The sequence below is a fragment of the Odontesthes bonariensis genome, chromosome 3 (genome assembly GCF_027942865.1).
Source record: "Odontesthes bonariensis isolate fOdoBon6 chromosome 3, fOdoBon6.hap1, whole genome shotgun sequence".
NCBI lineage: Eukaryota > Metazoa > Chordata > Actinopteri > Atheriniformes > Atherinopsidae > Odontesthes > Odontesthes bonariensis.
Genome location: NC_134508.1, coordinates 13701326 through 13719658, shown reverse-complemented (window position 1 = coordinate 13719658; position 18333 = coordinate 13701326). Strand labels below are relative to the sequence as shown.

At 37.8% G+C, this 18333-nt stretch overlaps 1 protein-coding gene across 2 annotated transcripts; it reads right to left on the bottom strand.

Annotated features, from left to right (window-relative positions):
- Positions 1 to 120: 120 nt before the first annotated feature.
- uba3 (ubiquitin-like modifier activating enzyme 3) lies at positions 121 to 4888 on the bottom strand. Of its 2 annotated transcripts, XM_075462033.1 has the most exons (18): positions 4846 to 4865; positions 4698 to 4736; positions 3935 to 4055; positions 3749 to 3829; positions 3560 to 3642; positions 3382 to 3462; positions 3142 to 3185; positions 2785 to 2849; positions 2456 to 2611; positions 2250 to 2352; positions 2035 to 2148; positions 1686 to 1739; positions 1499 to 1535; positions 1331 to 1412; positions 1135 to 1235; positions 942 to 1005; positions 761 to 815; positions 121 to 607 (listed from the first exon to the last, which is right to left on the bottom strand). In XM_075462033.1, exons 1-18 carry the CDS (start codon positions 4863 to 4865, stop codon positions 516 to 518), a joined length of 1392 nt encoding a protein of 463 aa, XP_075318148.1. In that variant the 3' UTR covers positions 121 to 515. The 2 variants fall into 2 exon arrangements, with proteins under 2 accessions (XP_075318148.1, XP_075318149.1); XM_075462034.1 differs by lacking the exon at positions 4698 to 4736 and having other exon boundaries at positions 4846 to 4888.
- Between the last annotated feature and the right edge of the window lie 13445 nt (positions 4889 to 18333).

The following is an 18333-nucleotide window of genomic DNA, read 5'->3' as shown; positions in this document are numbered from 1 at the left end:
CACAAAAAGGCCTTTAAAAAATATGTAAAACCAGTTGAGAAAAAAAAAAAAAAAAAGTACAATCCCCACACTATACGTACAAAAAGCCCTGCACTGTGTAGTCACATAAAGCAAACAAACTGTAAGAAAACATTTTATTCCAGTTCATATATCATCATTTTCAATGTTGATAACAGCTTCAGTGGCTAAAACAACTGTATAAAACTGTACTGAAATAAATAAATATGCAAAATAAGAACAAGTATAGAATAGGACTTAAAGATAAACCCATATTTGTCTTATTGTTTGCGCAGAATATGCTCTGCATTTTATATAATATATTAACAGAAAAGCTTAACATTTGCAGACAATCACAAAACATGAGAAAGTGTGAACTACAACTTTTTCAGTGCAAAATATCCACTTGAGTCAATAGGTACATTAAACCAGTTCAATTGGTTATAATGACGGACAAACTGATTGAATACGCTGTTAACTGTTCTAGTTTTTCGAACAGGTTGTGGGAGTGCTTGAGTTTATTCTGAGGTAAAGCAAAGCCTGAACAACATAGTCTGGGGTGAGGTGACATCAGCAACTGCCAGTTCTTGTCCGTCTGTCAGCCCCAACTCTGGAAAAACATGGTCATAACAGAAGTGAATGTGCACATTCAGTGTAGTCATTTGACCACTTATGATGCGGTGACACACACACACACACACACACACACACACACACACACACACACACACACACACAAAAAAAGGTCAAGAAAGCGCCTCACCCTTCAAGGTTTTGGACAAATTTGGCCGAGTCCTCTGTTCAATTGAGGCGACCGACTGTGGAAGAAAATAAGTCAGATCAAGCCAAAACTTGTAAAATTGCCCAATTACATTGTCTGTACAAACATACACAATGTTTGTGAGTTTAGACATAAAACTACACAAACAAATCCGTTTAATTACCTGTAAATATAAAGTTTTGTTCTTTCCCTCCACAGTTGCTGTTATAGCAGGTGATTTCATTTGTCTGAAATAAAGTGGTGGTTTTTATAAAAAAAAATGAAAATAAAAAAAATAGATATGACCATGAAATTAAGCAGGGTGATGAAGACGCTTGGAAATTAATGATAAACCATTATAAGGCAGGCAAACCTACAGGGAGCCACTCTCAGTCAAGTAGTCCATCACTTCTTGTAGTTTGGAAGACGGAGAAAAGTACAGGTCCAGAGGTACTTGGCTGCAAGCTGAGCAGGTTTCCTAGATCAGGATGGGAAACAAATGTACCTCAATCCAATCCAGTGACTTAATTCCTGTAGCAAGTGTGGATTGACAGATGAAATTAGGGGACAAACCTTACGTTCTGCCTCAAAGGTGTAGGTGTATAGGCCATCGACATCATTGAAAACCATGTAGTTACTAAGAGGTAGATAGGCACTGCAGAAACAAAGGCATAAGAAATTGTGAAATGACTTACTACTTAGCTTTATGGATATGGCCATCAGAAAGACTTGTAAACTCACCTTGTTGCTATTTTGAAAACCTCAGTTGTGCAAGCAGCTGGGTGAAATAAAGCAAAAACTATTTTATCAATTTACATGTATACGTTTAGTCAGTACCTTCTGGAAATGATTAACTCGTATAATAAGGCAACAGGTTCAGAGGTCTCTATTGAAAAGCCCTCACATTGATCTAGTCTTAGCTACTTACCAGCTATAACAGCATTTGTGGATGCCACAGCTGGGATTATCCTCTTAACAACACCTGCAACATTTAAAGAGGAGAGAATCTGTTTAGCTCACTCATAACAATAAAATCACAAGTAAAATAGAAAAAAAAGGCATTCAGTCAAAAGAGACATTAACTGTACAAATCAACTGCTCAAAGTGAACATCAAGAAAACTTGTTGCAAGAACATTTGTAGCACAAACATAAATAATAATTAACACACACCAAGTCATATAGCAACAGCTTGTTATGTACCTTGGCTCATTTCCCCGAGAAGCTGCGAGAAAATTAACAGTGCACCTTTGGGTACGGACATGCTTAATATCCTCACCCTGTGTAAGTCTGTACGTGATTCCTGTTATGTTGAACTCTGCTGCCCTCTCTAGAGATCTCTGGTAAACCCACTGGATGTGTTCTGGGTCATCTCCATCCAAGGCTACACCATCTAATCCACATTCACAAAATCGAAGTTACACTTCAGCATCGTTCTAAACATTGCAAAGACGATACAGACAAAATATCAGTAAAAACTGTGTGACTTTCTACCTCCAAATGGTGTCTCTTTGGGCCACTGCAGTATTCGTACATACTCAATGCAATGCTCAGGCAAACGAGGCATTGAGGCTATAGTGCACATGGGAAAGTTGATCTACGAGAGCAGGGGAAACAAATACAAACGAAACAACCTATCAGCATCTTGTTCTGCACAGTCATCGTAGTCATATTATTATACAAAAGATTTGCTGCCATACCTGAGGAGGGTAAAGTTCAAGGGTGCAGTCGATGCAGGCAGACATGCCGGGGAAAATGACTCTGGCATTACCTTTAAAGCCTTCAGTCCCACCATCAATAAGTGGAATGATTGACCCTTGATCCACAACACCATCCTCATACACCAGCAAAGATAGCTGCACAGAAATACGGTACAATGCGTTGCACATCAATACATAATGACTCCACCCTTTAACCAATCGCACAAAGATTTGCTATTTGGAATGCAAGCTGTGGACTTAGGAAAAAATAAAAAATAAATAGCCATCTGGGCCATGTTAGAATTTTTCTAAGAAAAGGAAAAACTTACCAGCATACCGTTAATCCACCTTCTGGCTACTATAGAGTCAAGTCCACAGACAATTATATGGAATTCTAGATGAAAATAGGAAGTTAGATTCATAATAAATCTGATACTGAAATACTCGAAACAGTCGAGAGAAACTGAAACTGTGAGATCAAAACCACAATCATATACAGTATCATTCAAGTCTCTTAAATTGCTATGTGAGAATGGGAATGGATCCCAGTTATGAGGTCACGGAGCTGGAAAAGTGCTGTGAGTATTTTAGAATGTGAATCATGCATCATACAGAAAATCAATTAACCGAATGGCTCCAGCCAGAATTTTTGATAACTGGGAATAAATGATAGTAAAGATACTTACGTCTGTAGAATGTTTCGTCTAAGTCTTGAATTTTCTTAAAATGTCTGCGCAAAACATTAAGGAGAAGCTCATATCGTAACAGAAGTATAAGTGTGTGGTTTTGTGTTCCGTCATAAATTAAGCTTTCTGGAACTGTAATTGTCTGCTTGTAAAATTCTGTGCGTTATTCACGAGGGAGATTGCAAAAGACAAGAGATCAAGCATCCAAAATTTTCAACAGTTGGTCAGTCAAAAGGATACGGGACTACATGGCATCCTGGTATGCGGCCGTTAATAAAATCAGCTGCAACTTCTGCCTTGGGCCGGCCCACATCCTTTGGCCTGGTGAAAATTAAATACAAATTAGAAGAGTGTGCCTGCTCTTTACAATAACTAGAAATAGCTGTCAGAAATGTACTTATTAAATAAGTACACTGACCTGAAGAGGAACTGACGATTCAGGTTGGAAACATCGATCGTGTCCATGTCGACTACATCAATGTTTCTAAAGCCTGATAAAGCCTGAGTCACAAACACAGCGAGAGAAAAAAGGAAGAAAACTAAATGGCGACCATTCCTTTACATTCATTATATATTGATCAAGTGTTCAGAATAGTAGTGACTATACCAGGTCTTTCAGGAGCTCACATCCCAGTCCGCCAGCACCAATGACCAGGATTTTGCAGGTTTCTGACAAAAACCGCAACGACTGTAATGAAAGATTACAATAATATTATCCGTCTAAGAAATGCAAGATGGCACAGGTCAGATGAAAAGACACAACTAGAAACATATCCTTCCTTGAGATTGCTACCTCTGTGTTGGGCTCGAAGTCAGGATGTGTGAATGGTCCCGATCTTTCGAGGAACTTTTTGATATGGTTCCATCGACCTTCCCACTCACAGGACCCTCCACTGCCTCCATCCACCACCATCCTGATGACGACATGTGCGTTTAAGGATGCAACATCGGCTGCATCTCCATGAGATTAAATACATGTGCATCTTATGGTTTGACAATGCACAAAGCTTTCATGTCTAATGGGAGCATGCAAAAAAATAAATCAGCAAAGACTCACAGATGCAGGGGGAGGGGACTATACAGCCCACAACTGATAATGCAAAAGCTAAAAGCGTTCCTTGTGAATCAAAGAATATCTGCTGCATATAAATTCACCCATGTTTCGATGTCTGTCGCATCTAAGCGTCTGATAAACCATTTTATGTGACAACATTTAGTAAACTTGCCAATCTGAGGTAGGCGTTACCATCTCCCCTGACAGAACAGCTCCCGGTAGCTAGGCTAGGCTAGGTGATTAGCCATCCATAAATAGCTACAATGTTAACAGTGAAAAGGTGTAGCTGACCTCTGAATACGCTCAAAGGTGAATGACACCAAAGACCATTCACTGTTTAGGCACGATAGTTATTTGCAGTCGGCTAGCCACGATATGTTCCCCTAAACTAGCTACTCGTATGCTTTGTTTACAAACAGGTTAGCTTTCTCTCCTAGCTAACAGTAACCTTCCTGTCTGGAAACCTCAAACCTTCCGCCAGTTCTACCAATTGATCACTAACTTCTCAGTCAGCTCCACTACTCTCCTTCTTTTCTTCTCCCTACAAAGAGAGAATAAAAGAAGGTTGATTCATGCTGTGCTCTCGTAGGTTATTAAGATTTGACAGCATCTTTCGCGGTTTCTTGCTCGTCTCTTCGGCAGCTACTTACGGCTCATCCATCCCCGCCATGTTTAAGTAACTTCAATGTCCACGTTGGCGGTCGTAAAGACAGGAATTATTTGCGTGACAACTTGAAAATTGTTTGACACGCATAATTTATGACATTTTTTTTTATTTTGATATTAGCACAGCTATATTGCTGCACAATAGCTGGCCGAAAAGTCAAGTAAGGTAGCTTTGTGCGTCTTTATTTCTTAAATTGTCTCTGGATATTCCCATTATCCTGAAGGCAGCACTATCATCAGTTAACCCAAATTTGGCAATTAGAACAATTGTCCAACAGATGGCAGCATTTGTTGCATGCAACTTAACAACTCAGCAATGAGAGGCAGAACACCTGTAAGCAATGTTCCTGCAAAGAGAATAAATTAAATTATTAAATATTATAATATATATAAATAATAATAATTATTATTATTATTATTATAAATTATAATATTAAATTGTAAGCAATGTTCCTGCAAAGAGAATAAATTAAAAGATGATGATTCAACTGAAAGACATGAGCTCCTGCTCATCTGTCTTGCGTACTTCCACGTCGTTAGTCTTCCTTACAATGACTCACATGTAAAAAGAGCAAAAAATATTCTCTGTTGTGCAAAGGTCTTCTGGATTTTTGTAGTTTTAGTTTATCGATTTCAAAGGTGTGGAGTACATAGATGTAGAAAACCTCAGACTGCCATGTTTTGTTTTTTTCTCCATTATTTCAATATTTCTCTTTCATGAAATAGATTGTAATTTTCTTATTCAAAATGTTAGCTTTTGGACTAATACTTGGAGTGCTTCTCAACTTTTGAAACGATACAATTGTGTCAACTGCTGACCTCTGAGTTCAAGTCAGAGCAGTGTCTGATCACCACAATTAGTGTTTTCTGAAGGAATGTGTGCTCCATGGACTTTAATCTTAGGAATAAGATTGAATCGAAAAAGAAAGAAAAAAAAAGATTGTCCTATGGAAGCAAAAACATCTCATTTGCACACAGTGTCAAGGTTGATCAAAATTAAGCTTCCAAAAAAAAAGAACAGGATGCCCACTGTGAATTCTGAAGGAGGCTCAGATATAATGTGGGGTTACTTTGCTGCAAGTGACTCAGGGTGTATAAAATCTATTTGGATCACAATATAACCCTTAGCCGCCTGCATCAAATTCAAGTCACTGATGTTAGCCTACAGACTCCCATCTACTTGAATGCTCTTGCAAAGGCTTATGTCACAACTTGGTCACTCCGGTCGTCACATGATTGTCATCTAGCAGTGCCTACATCACACTTAAGACAATCCAGACTATTTTTTATGTGTCGTTCCACGATGGTGGAATGACCTACCGAGCACTAGAAGAACAGTTCTTCTCTGAATATCTTCACTCTTGAAGACCCAGCTCAACAGAGAGCATCTCCTATCCTAGCACTTACCCTGTACTTCCCTACCCCCTCTACTGCACTTTATCTTTCTGTACTTCCCTCTATGTCTGCACTCTATCGCTACACTGTCACCCCTGTCACCTCTGACAGAGTCTGACTACAGGTTTCCTTCTATGTAGCTTATTGTTAGCTTTGATATTAGCTGTAATGTTATATTTTCATTTGTAAGTCGCTTGGGATAAAAGCGTCTGCTAAATGCATAAACATAAACATAATCAGAAGGTTATGAAAGTATTCTGGAGAGAGACATCAGGACAATGACCCCCAAAACAGACATTTAAAACTTTGAGCTCCCATGAGTGAATCCAATTGCACAATAACAGAAATAACTCAGACCTACTCTCAGAATAATGCATCCATCACAGCTTAAATACCTGGTGCTGCTGGCTCAGGATGAGTCAGAGCTGAATGGACAATGCTGTATCACTTTAAAAAAAAAAAAATATTTAAGATCTATTGATTTTTTTTTTGCATCAGATTATTTTTGGCCATCAATCTATATTTGATCATTATTTACATGGGCAGTACATTATATCAGTCTATTAATGTAAAACAATAGTTAAATAATTTGTTTGATTCTGGGTGTTTTGTCATTCAATATCAGTGGAGTCTGTCACAGGTAAATAATGCTACACAACAATGTAAGGCAATGGAGTTTAACAATAGCAAAAATAGACAAATGATGGACTACACCAGTAGTTTGTAATTGCTTTACAATGTATGTTTAATCTGTCTAACCTCAGCAATTATAAAAAAAAAATAAAAAAAACAGTCAATCAGAGTTCCATCTGAGATGAATAAACCAGTTTGAAGACTCTGATTTTCCTCATTGGTCTGGATGGAACTTTGATAGGGCCATTCACTCACATGATGTATATAGAACATTTCATATAGCATTTATATTACCAAATCACTACTTGAGACACTCAGCTTGAATAAGACGTGAAATTTAGATCCTGTAATGTTTAGATCCATATAATGATTTTACTAGTAAGGACGTCACGCTTTATCTGATTTACTGTGTCCATATTGTGTTAATGAATCTATGTGTTTAATCTCTCTTTATAGAATGATTAATAAACCTGAGACAGGCTTCCTTGCATTTTAAAAGACATGGCTGCTGGTACATGGAAATAATTAATCTTTCTGTCCATATCTCCTCTAACATTACAGGAGATGTGGAGTTGGTATCTTGTGAAGAGGTCACAGGAAATATATCAATGCACGCACTGATAGCTGATGTGTGTGCAAGTGGACAGTGATCAGCAGGACCCAGAGCTTTTTTTTCCTTCAGAGTTTTGTGATTAGAATTTTATTCAGATTGGTAATGAGATGTTCCGAATGACAGCCCCTGAAAACTGATAACTAAATATAACTAGTGTGGCCACGTCCTTCATAGATGACTGCCTGCCATCTCATTCCCTATCTGTGCTGTCTGTCTTGTCCTCTCTCATTTAACCTCAGCTACATGTTAGATAGATAGATAGATAGATAGATAGATAGATAGATAGATAGATAGATAGATAGATAGATAGATAGATAGATAGATAGATAGATAGATAGATAGATAGATAGATAGATAGATAGATAGATAGAGGTACAAAAGAGTTTTTGAGTCTGTTGGTGGAGCATGATTGAGACAGCAGCCTGCCACTGAACACACTCCTCTGCCTGATGAAGGTGTTGTGCAGAGGGTGGTGGTTGTATGGACAGCGGTTTGTCCAGGGTCCTTCTCTCTGCCACTGTCCCCAGAGAGTCCAGCTCTGTGCCCACCACTGAGCCAGCTGTGGGCACAGAGCAGGACAACAGCAGAACAATGTGATGAAATTTCTTCAAAAAATGGAAAATGGGAACCCATAGGACATTGGAAAACTGTTGTGCTATGAATGAGACCCAAAGTGGTAAGACTCACATGCAATTCAATTCAATTCAATTCAATTCAATTCAATTCAATTCAATTCAATTCAATTCAATTCAATTCAATATACTTTATTTATTCCTTGCGGGAAATTCTTTCGCCACAGCGCTCCAGTGCACAAATTACGAAAGATTAAATATAGCAAGAGTCCCAAAATTTAAAATATGTAAGAAATGTCACAAATTCATTAAAAATGAACTTGTCCTGAATCAGTCCTATACTGGTTTTTCCCCTGTTCCGTCTGAGCTCCTGTCGAGCAGTCAAAATGTCCCCTTGCTGACACATTTTTATAGATTCAATTGAAATACCATCTGTCATTCCCCCACCTTAAACTGGGACATTTTGAATGTCATCATTGTGCCTTTGAGTTGACCCATTCCTCTGCCATCAATCACATCCAACTACAGTTAACATGTACACAAAGACTGAAGAGCCCCAATTTAAACAGAGCATTACTTGATCACACCTGCAATCAAAAAAGTGGCACCTTGTTAGCGAAAGAAGAACCTCAGATGTGCTGCTTGTGCTCCAGTTTATAGAAAACAGAGAGAATCGTGTCTCTCCCTTTTCTTTCATTGTCATGCGGAACTAGATGTTATCGGCTTTATGGGCCCATATGTCTTAATACCCATTTTCCTTTTGATGGCTTTCTGTCAGGACTTTAAAGTGGTGTTGATTGCACTAATGATAATGTGTCGTAGCGATATGGCTCGTGTTTGGCGTAAACCAGCGCTGCCAGACAGAAGACATGGAGAAGCTACAGGCTGATATTGTGTTGTGCTGTAGTAAGTGATTGATGACTCTCTCTGTTGTAGTGCTTTGATTAAGACTCCAGTGATTTATCACCACTGCTCGCAGTGTAATTAGACTCTATATATACACTCAACAAAACAGTGTTGTCTCGCTATACGGTACCAGTAAGTGAGCGTATGTTGATGTGCGTGCACTCACAAGTTATCTTCATAAATCATAGCGCTGTATTGAATTGATGTTCGCCGAAATTCTTTTAAAGTCTAAACAGACTCCTGAGATAATACATTTTCTCTGCTATTTCTTTGTATTAAAGTATATAATGTAACCATGAAGTCTGTGCATTTCTTTATTAAACTATTTAATATGTGATGGATATGTTTATTTTCCACTGAAATTGTTTTGGGTTCATTTATTTTACTGTGGCCAACAACCTATAGATAGACCTTATTTGCTGTGAAAATCCCTCCATGTTGCATTAATGGCATCTTGCAGGTGTTCAGCAACACCAGTGTGAGGGCTGTGCCATCACTGCTGATATGCACTTTTTTCATCTCATTGCAGATGGCGGAGCCCACAGACACTTTGTGCTTGCCACTTCCTGCCTACAGGAGCGTGGGACTTGCCACTGACCTTGGAGCATGTGGTTTGTTTCCTCTGTGTTTGGTCTCGAGGAGTAGTTACCACCGTGGAGGTAAAGTTTTGGATTTGGTGCACAAAATGTATGATCACTTTAAAGTGAGTTGGATCACAGTGCTTAAGGATATATAAGTCAGCTCATTAAATGCAGCCACTGGACTGTCTGTGTCCTTTATCCTGATGGTTCAACTCATGTTTGGTCCCGGTAACTTGTTACTATCATGGAGGTAAAGTTTCCTCGATCACAGTAGCAACTCTATTTCCAAGTTGTAATACACATTAATGCATGATCATTATAGTGACTATATTTGACTGGACTTTCATTTATAGCTGAAGTGCAAGACTTTAATATCTATTGTTTAGCCAAAAATTATTCACACCCATGCCAAATCTTAAAACCATTTTAAACAGTGGGTTCCTGCATAGACCAGAGACATTGTATCAGCGATGTGAGTGATGAAGTTTGATGTTGTTTTGTGATGTTCTGACAGCATTCATCCATTTTCTATACCCGCAGGAGCAACAGGTGGGGTACACCCTGGACAGGTCACCAGTCCATCACAGGGCAACACAGAGACAAAGAGTCATGACAATTCACCCTTAGGGACAATTTAGAGTCACTGATTAACCTAACATGCATGTTTTTGGATGGTAGGGGGAAGCCAGACTACACAGAGAGAACCCACACATACACAGGGAGAACATGCAAACTCCACACAGAAAGGCCCCAGCTGGGATTTGAACCTGGAACCTGCTTGCTGTGAGACAACAGTGCATCTACCCTCTGACAGCAAAGGCGTTCTTTACTGAACTCCTGCAATAGAAAGATAGTGTCTAAACTGATCTATATTCATCTTTTTGACCACTCTAATGTGCAATGATCGCCCTGTCTTTAAGATTGAAAGGCTTCATTGCCAGAACTCTGCATTTAAGTTCCCTAAGCCATTCCAAAATTGCTTTGGCTTAGGCTGTGTGTCTCTGACCATTGCCTTGTTGGACGATACAATGCTGTCCAATTCCATGTTATTCTACAGAATTCCTAATTATTTCATCTGGTCTTAAAATGCTTCTGTTTTCAAATGATCATCCAAAGTTCAAGGGACAGCTCATCAACTGCACCAATGCTGGTGTGAATGGACACCTTCCAGGAGAAAATAGGCACACAAAAGCTTCGAGCCTTTGCAGAAACTCAGCTGTGAAAGATTGCGTTTGTTTTTCAGAGTTTTTAGGACACCTGGTTTTGTCTGGAGAGAGAAAGGAGAAGCACTCATTCCAAAGAATGCCATCTTGGGATAGGAATTTAATGCTTAATTTATTCATTTGTGTCTTTCTTTCTTTATGCTAATATACCAGAAAGTCAGAAAAAAATGGTCTTTGGCAGCAACAGTGTATGTTCCACAATTTCTTGCTGTAGCAACATTCAAAGTGGTAATTAGATATTTTCATAGTCATACAAGCTAAGATTAATATGAATAAACATGAATGAAAAGGGGGTTTGATTGTGAGCAAATATTCTTAAAAATGCAACTGATATATTTAACTTTTGTGACTTGCTGATGATGTACACTTGTTCAGTGGCTGGTGGAGAAATGTGCTGAATTTTTGTTGTTTTTAGAATTATATTCGTTTATATATTGCAAAGGTCAAGAAAAACAAGTGGTATAAGATTAATAAGAGTATATAATCCCTGATAGATTTGTCAAATATCTTTCAAGGGCAGCAGAGGCATTATTTACTGGACTACTTTAAGACAGTGGAACGGAAATTTCTCTCTTGCTATTTCAACACAGTTTATTCCTGCTTGTGCTTCCTATTTCCTGTCCTCCTCAGCATGCGTCCTGTTCTACCATGTCTACTGGTCCTCCATCACTGTTTTCCCCTCCATGCTGAAAAGAGACACTGTGCATTGTGGGGACAATATCCAGCCTTTTAGCAGTTAGCAAAGAATTCCCTAAGAGGGAATAAACATACCAGTGAAAGAAGTAGTACAGGTACCTTGATTTTTCAGATTTTCGATCCATGAACCTTTTAATTGTTCCTTGTTTGGCCTTCAATCAATTCAACTTAATCAAAAGATTTGATCAAAGGCACATCTTAAAGCCACATGGGTAAAGACATGACGTACCATACATACCGCAAAAACAGCCCTGATTTATTATGAGACGTCCACTTTTTGTGTGGATTGTTCCCACCCTAAGGTTTAACAATTAACCGTTCCTTAGCCCTTCATTTTATGTTTGCCTTTTTCCTCTGCAGAGCCCAGGCCAGGGTGGAGCTTTAGGAAGTGGGGTATATCCTTCCTCTCTATCGAGAACATTACTGAGGAGTACGTCTGGAGGCTTGGATGGCTGATGATAAGACTGCAGATACTACAAGCAACTTACAGCTTATCTCCTTTATCTTTGCACTGAAATACTATCAAAAGATATTCAACAAATATTATGGGACACCAGTTTATGTGTTCTGGAGTATGTTTTGTGTATCAAACTAATCCTCACTCCGCATTCCTCTAATCCCTTCCACATTTGATCTAAACATGGTGCAGGGGGACAGGCTTTGCATGGGATTTTCACTTTTATTATCTGTTTAAAGTCACATAGATATTACAATCTGTATCCATTGTCTTTCCTTTATCCCAAAAGTAACAACAACATTTAGATCATATTGCTGATTCATAATCCTCATCAGCTGCATATGCTCACGCACTCACTGCTGTTTGCCATGTCTTGCATCTGTGTATTGAAACATTTCTTATTTTCTACGCAGGGTCATTGTCATCTTGGATTTATGATTTTTGTCTGGAAGTAATTTAGTTGAAGTATTACGATTGCATTTCTGTCACTGATCAGATGCAAATAACTAAATTTATCATTCATCAGTCCTCATTTTATGTCCAGTCTAGTGTTTATTTGTTTTTTTTAAATAGTGCAAAACAGTAAGATTTTATTGTAATAATTCACTGTCACACCGCTACATCCTGTGATCCACAGGATACTCTATTTGCTCTATTTGAAGCAGGAAATGTGATAAAGGAATTTATCTATGAAACCAAAAATGAATTCAATCGTTTTTTCCGTCTTTTTTGTAATTAGTTCAGTATTTATTTATTTTTTTCAAAAGTCACAAAACTCGTGCACACCATAGCAACTATTTAATTTGCAGCAAGAGAAAATAATGGACTTAGAAACTAATTACAGGAGATTTATTCTTATTGGATACTGTGTTAAAGAGATATTATTGTTACTGTATAAAAAACACAAGGTGCATTGCTTTCAAAGCGCACATTTTTAATTTCATCCAAGTGTCCTAAATCCTCTGTGTATACACGCCAACTCTGTCATATTAATATTCATGGAATGCGTCTGCTAATGTGTGTGTTCACATCTCACTTTCCCTAGGTTTAATTGAGTGTGTATGTCTGTGATGGAGTGTGGAAATGAGCAGTGGATTGTGAGTATGGGGTGTGTGCGTCTTATGAGTTCACATACCTTCTCGGCATCTCTGCTACTATTTGGCAGCTGCACTGGCTCATCTCTCCTTGCAGCAGCTGATGGTTCATATGTATATGTAAATCTTCTGGTAACAATGTAATTTGGCACGGAAATCATAACACATGGCTGTATGATTTTCTTTCAAAGATATTTCAGTGTATCTCAATTTATAGATGTTTTTCAAAACTGTTATTGTTAGATTCTTGTGTCTTTTAATACTTGTACCACACAGTCTTTTCATGCAACCATGGATCATGAGGACAGCTGCTAGCAGAATCAGTATGGGAATTTAAAAAAAACTCATTGCAATGTTCCCCAATGAGGATAATGGATAAAATGATAAGATGGATCTAATGGAAAGATCAACAATGAACTAAAACTCCCTTTAAAAGAAAGGTACTGCAGTAATTGTGAGGTGCGAGCACTCTTGAAATTAGTCCATGAATAATGCACTGCTTGCAATCTCTAGTGCTTTGCAACAAAGTCACTGTATCATTTGTGGAAATCAGAGTTTCTGTGACTGCTCAGACAGTTAAAGGACATCTAATTAACCTCTCCACAGCATCCTGACAGGACAGAGGAGCAGCTGCAGTGAGAGGCTCATCTCTCTGCGCTGCAGGACTGAGAGGTTCAGGAGGTCCTTTGTTCCCACAGCCATAAGGCTTTATAACAGTGACTGCTGAGTTCTTCTCAAATTGATTGATTGATTTTTATTTATTTATTTGTTTATTTTGTCATTTAGTCATTTATTATTATTTAGTTAGTAGTAGTATTATTATTGTTGTTTTATTGTTTTTAATACAATCATTGTAAATATTTAAAAAAATGTTGAGCTACTTGACGAATTTGAATTTCCCCCATTGGGGGATAAATAAAGTATTTTTCTATTTCTATTTCTTTTCTATTCTATTTCTATTATGCCAATCTCCATGGATGCCTTCCAAGAAACAAAACATTGCTTGCTCTTTAGTGTAAAACCTGAAGATTGGAGTGAAGTACAAAGGTGTAGCATGATTATATTGGATTGCCTGAGTGTAAAAGGTGTTATAAAAAGTGATGCATGTTACCATATATACTTTTGAATATTTGCCTGAATAAAATTACTTCCGGTTTGTAGTTATTTGGCAGAAGAGAAATACTCTACCATAATACTCTACCATAATGACCCAAAGCATAATGACAAGGTCACGGAGTTTCTAAAGAAGGAAATAGTGAAAACTATGGGTTGGTCAAGTAACATCACTGACTAAATCTGCTAGTTCATTAAGCATGGCTGCCTTCTCTCAAAATATGCACATACTGACATGCAGTTCAGCTGAGGTATTTGATTGAGAGTTGTCCTCTACACTCAAGTGACCTGCGAGCCTGTTTTGCACAACTAATGATACTTTTCAAGATCAGGTTTTTCTTATATACTTATCTAGAGAGAGTTATCCAATCTTTCATCTTGTCCAGATTGGACAAAAACAATGCACTGAATATTGGTATCAGCAAACAAAATATTCAGTTGACACAGTATGTTAACAGGTTTTAAACCGGTACAAAGAGAAGTGAGGTTATTAAACTAGTCAGTGTAAGAGTCTTTGATTTCTCTGGTACTTTCAATACAATTCAGCCTGCACTGTTTTGTGAGAAGCTCCAGAGAACACAAGTGGATACCTCCACAACCACCTGGGTTATTGATTGCCTGCTAAGCAGACCACAGTTTGTGAGACTAAGAAGTTGTATGTCTGTGAAAAGGTGGTCAGCAGCACAGGAGCACCGAAGCGGACTGTACTGTCATTATTTCCATCCACTCTGTACACCTCTGACTTCCAGCACAACTCAGAGTCCTGTCATCTCCAGAAATACTCTCGTAACTGCTTATTCAGAAATACTCTCATGCCTGACCACGTTCTGTGTTCAGAACTTCTTCAGCTCCATTACAACACAGATTTGTACAGGTCATTCTTTCAAGCAGCAATAGCCATACCCAGCAACTGCTAATTTCAAATAATTTTGAGTTAATCATTGATAAAAAAAAAAATTAAAAAAATGTACAGCAACATTATAAGTCATATGACAATAATGTAACAAATTTTCTGCTGCTCCTTTAAATACCCAAGTGGTGTATTGCAGAAATTTTGTTTAAAAAATGCCATTTTAAGGTTTTTAAAATATGTTGCATATTTTTAAATATGTTGCAAATAACAAAGAAAATCTAAACTGTTAGTTTTAAATGTTCCAAAAGAGGAAATATCCTTCTGTTTAACTTGGAAATAAAGTAATTAAGAACAGTTGACAGAATATTTAATGGCTCTGCATTTAGAGGTTGTTACAAAAGTGTGGGCTCAATTCTCTGCTATTTGTAAATAATTATCCCCGATATATATTCGGATTGATTAATGAAACAGTCATGTGGAATAATACCCTCAATTTGAGTTTATAAATGAAAGTAACGACAATATAGCAACATCTTTAGTTTAAATAATCTCTAATGATTTATTCATTCCACAGGAAAATTGAACATACCAGATCGAATAAACATAATAACAAGTTTCTCAGTAACTGCTCTTTATCTTAGCTCGGCCTTTACACAACCAAGTAACACATTAATGGCCCTTAACCGAAATGCAGGCTCTGAAGATGTTAGTGTGGTTTCATTAAACATTCTGACTGTTGTCAGGTCATTGCTGTACAGCAAGTCGATCCAAATTCAAGCAAAGCCCAGAGAGATCGTCAAGAAATTACAAATGCAGTTCACTTGTTTTTTCTTCAAGATCAATTTAGTTGACACTTTTATGTTTTATCAGAAGTCGTCTGAAGATATTGGTAAGACAAATCCCCCTATGGCTGTTCCAACTAATGAACCAGTTAAAACCATTAAAATCCCCAGATTCTGAACTAAGGTTTTTATTTGTGACAAAGTCAAAGCAATCATTTGATATACTATCAGGGAATGCATTGGACTGGTTTCCTCTGGTAAGATTGTCAAGTTCAAAGGCTATAAACCATAGCCCATCAAGAGAGCAGTTACATGTACCACTTGAAAGCTACTATACTCTTTCTAGCAGCACATACTAGACCAGGATTTCTTTTATCTTTGTCTTTGATCAAGACAACAACGTTAAGAACTGATTTTAATCGGAGAATAGGAGATGGAGTTGTTCATTAGACATGTTTATCAAGTTTCCGGAGCATCTCAATGCAGTCAGTCTATTGGTAAAGCACTTGAAGACACATACCTGTTCTTGTGTCAACAGGCGGTTTTAAAGGATGGGAGCAAAGGGTCAAGGCAGATCAGGAGATGCAGGGTATGAACACTGAGGAGAGCTCAGCCACAGGGACAAAAATCCCAAGGGCCAGTGGACTATCAAGGAAACAATGCTCATTGTTCTAGAATAGAAAGAATAGAATAGAAAAATACTTTATTCTTTATTATTTATACTTTATGCCCCAATGGGGCAAATTCAAATTAGTCAAGTAGCGCAAAAAAAATGTAAATATTTACAATTTGTACATTAAAAGCTATGGTTTAGTTTCTAGTGTTAAATCCTGATGTTCCACCAGGTAGGGTTTTTTTTTTAGCATTATATAACATTTCCACACATTATTTATTTCTATTTCTGGTTGGGTTAAAAGATTTTTCAAATCAGTTCCATCTATTGGTACATTTTACTCAGCAATGTTTTAAAAACTGTAACAGAAGCTCCTGTGACATAAATTTAACCTGTGATCTTGATTGACTGAACAAAATTAGTCTCAAGTGAAACCTACTTTCCCTTTTCCCAGCCAAAACAGTCAGTCAGTTATGACTGAGTTGTCATGTTAACATATCTTATCTTTTTCGTGTGTTTAGATTGCACTGCTAGAACACTTCCTGAGGCCAGAGAAAAAAAGATCCCATCACAGGTGATTTCTGAAAACATTATCAACTAATTGTTAGATCAGAAATATGCTCAGTAAACAGCGAGTTAATGTGAAATGTCCACCATGATCTACAGACATCCTAAAATGATCAGCATGATACAGGATTACGCCAAGATCCTGAGAGAGAAGCAGTAGGACGTACCTAGTTCACATCACCTAGCGATGGAGGTGGTTCCCAGAGTACTTCAGGGCTTCTGAGCCCCCCCACCCCCCAACATGCCTTTACAGCAGCTCAACAAACTGTCTGTTGGCATAACAAAGACTTGTTTGGACTGACTCTTCCCAGTTCTCAAAACTGTGGAACATTAGGTCACCTTCATGCGCTATGTCAGGAATAACATAGTCCTGTCTATCGTAACACAGATCAGACAAATCAGTTTAGGATGGGACAAACTCGACTGCAACTGAGAAGCAGCAAATGCCCAGTTTTGACATCACCAACTCCTTCGAGACCCCTGTTGAACATGCATCCATTAGCAAGTGACCGATATGTAAAATGAAACCCAATGAGGAGATGTGACTACATGACATACCATAATTAAAAAAATAGTAGCATTTAATCACTTTTTCAAATCTCTGATAACGTTTTTAATTATTTTCACTGAAATATTACAAAAAGTGGGTGTCTTCATCTCTGAAGAGAAGCAGTTTCAGAATGTGCATAATATTACTCATAGTGACATATCATCCATTAATATTAAGATTGCAAATGCATCCTCAATTTAATTCATGAATACCCTTTCAAATTTATCATCAGTGAGAATATGTTGTGGCTACATGCTTGTTAAACGTTTTTACCATGGCAGGAGTTATACAATAAAACATATCACATTCAACTGATGCCCCAAAACGCTGGTTTTGTTAATGTAGCTATACCTGATGATGATTTATCTGATCATCCATCTGTTTGTTTCTGACCACACTACACTTTATTACAGTAAAAAGTTTAGTTTGCAAACCCAACATTTATTTGTAATCGCTCTGTGAGAGGACTGTCCTCACACCTTGTCATCAATCTATAAGTATATAGAGAGATGACCAAGAGATGGCTTCATTTTCCACCTCATATAACTTGGAAATAATTCAAAGTGTACCCATGTAGGTCATATACAGCAAACTGTTATTATGACCAGTGAACAAAGGGCGAACAAGCAACATACAATACTGTATATCTATATATATGTATAATGCAATAGGTAAGTTTGGGTCATGTAAATTTGATGCATGTGTTTGATGACACACATTGGACCCCCTCATACAGACACAAGCAACTTCTCAGCTGCTGCTGAACTCAGTGTTACCCCAACCTACTATATCATAGTGTGTGATAGCACTATGAAATAAGATTT

What these genes read in the sequence shown, in the direction of transcription:
- uba3 (XM_075462033.1), bottom strand. Translation starts at nt 4,865, where the DNA reads ATGGCGGGGATGGATGAGCC. An exon ending in GGTGGATTAACGGTATGCTG is followed by an intron (nt 2,612 to 2,784) that starts GTAAGTTTTTCC and finishes ATTTCTGTGCAG; the next exon opens with CTATCTTTGCTGGTGTATGA. An exon ending in GTTTTCAAAATAGCAACAAG is followed by an intron (nt 1,413 to 1,498) that starts GTGAGTTTACAA and finishes TTGTTTCTGCAG; the next exon opens with TGCCTATCTACCTCTTAGTA.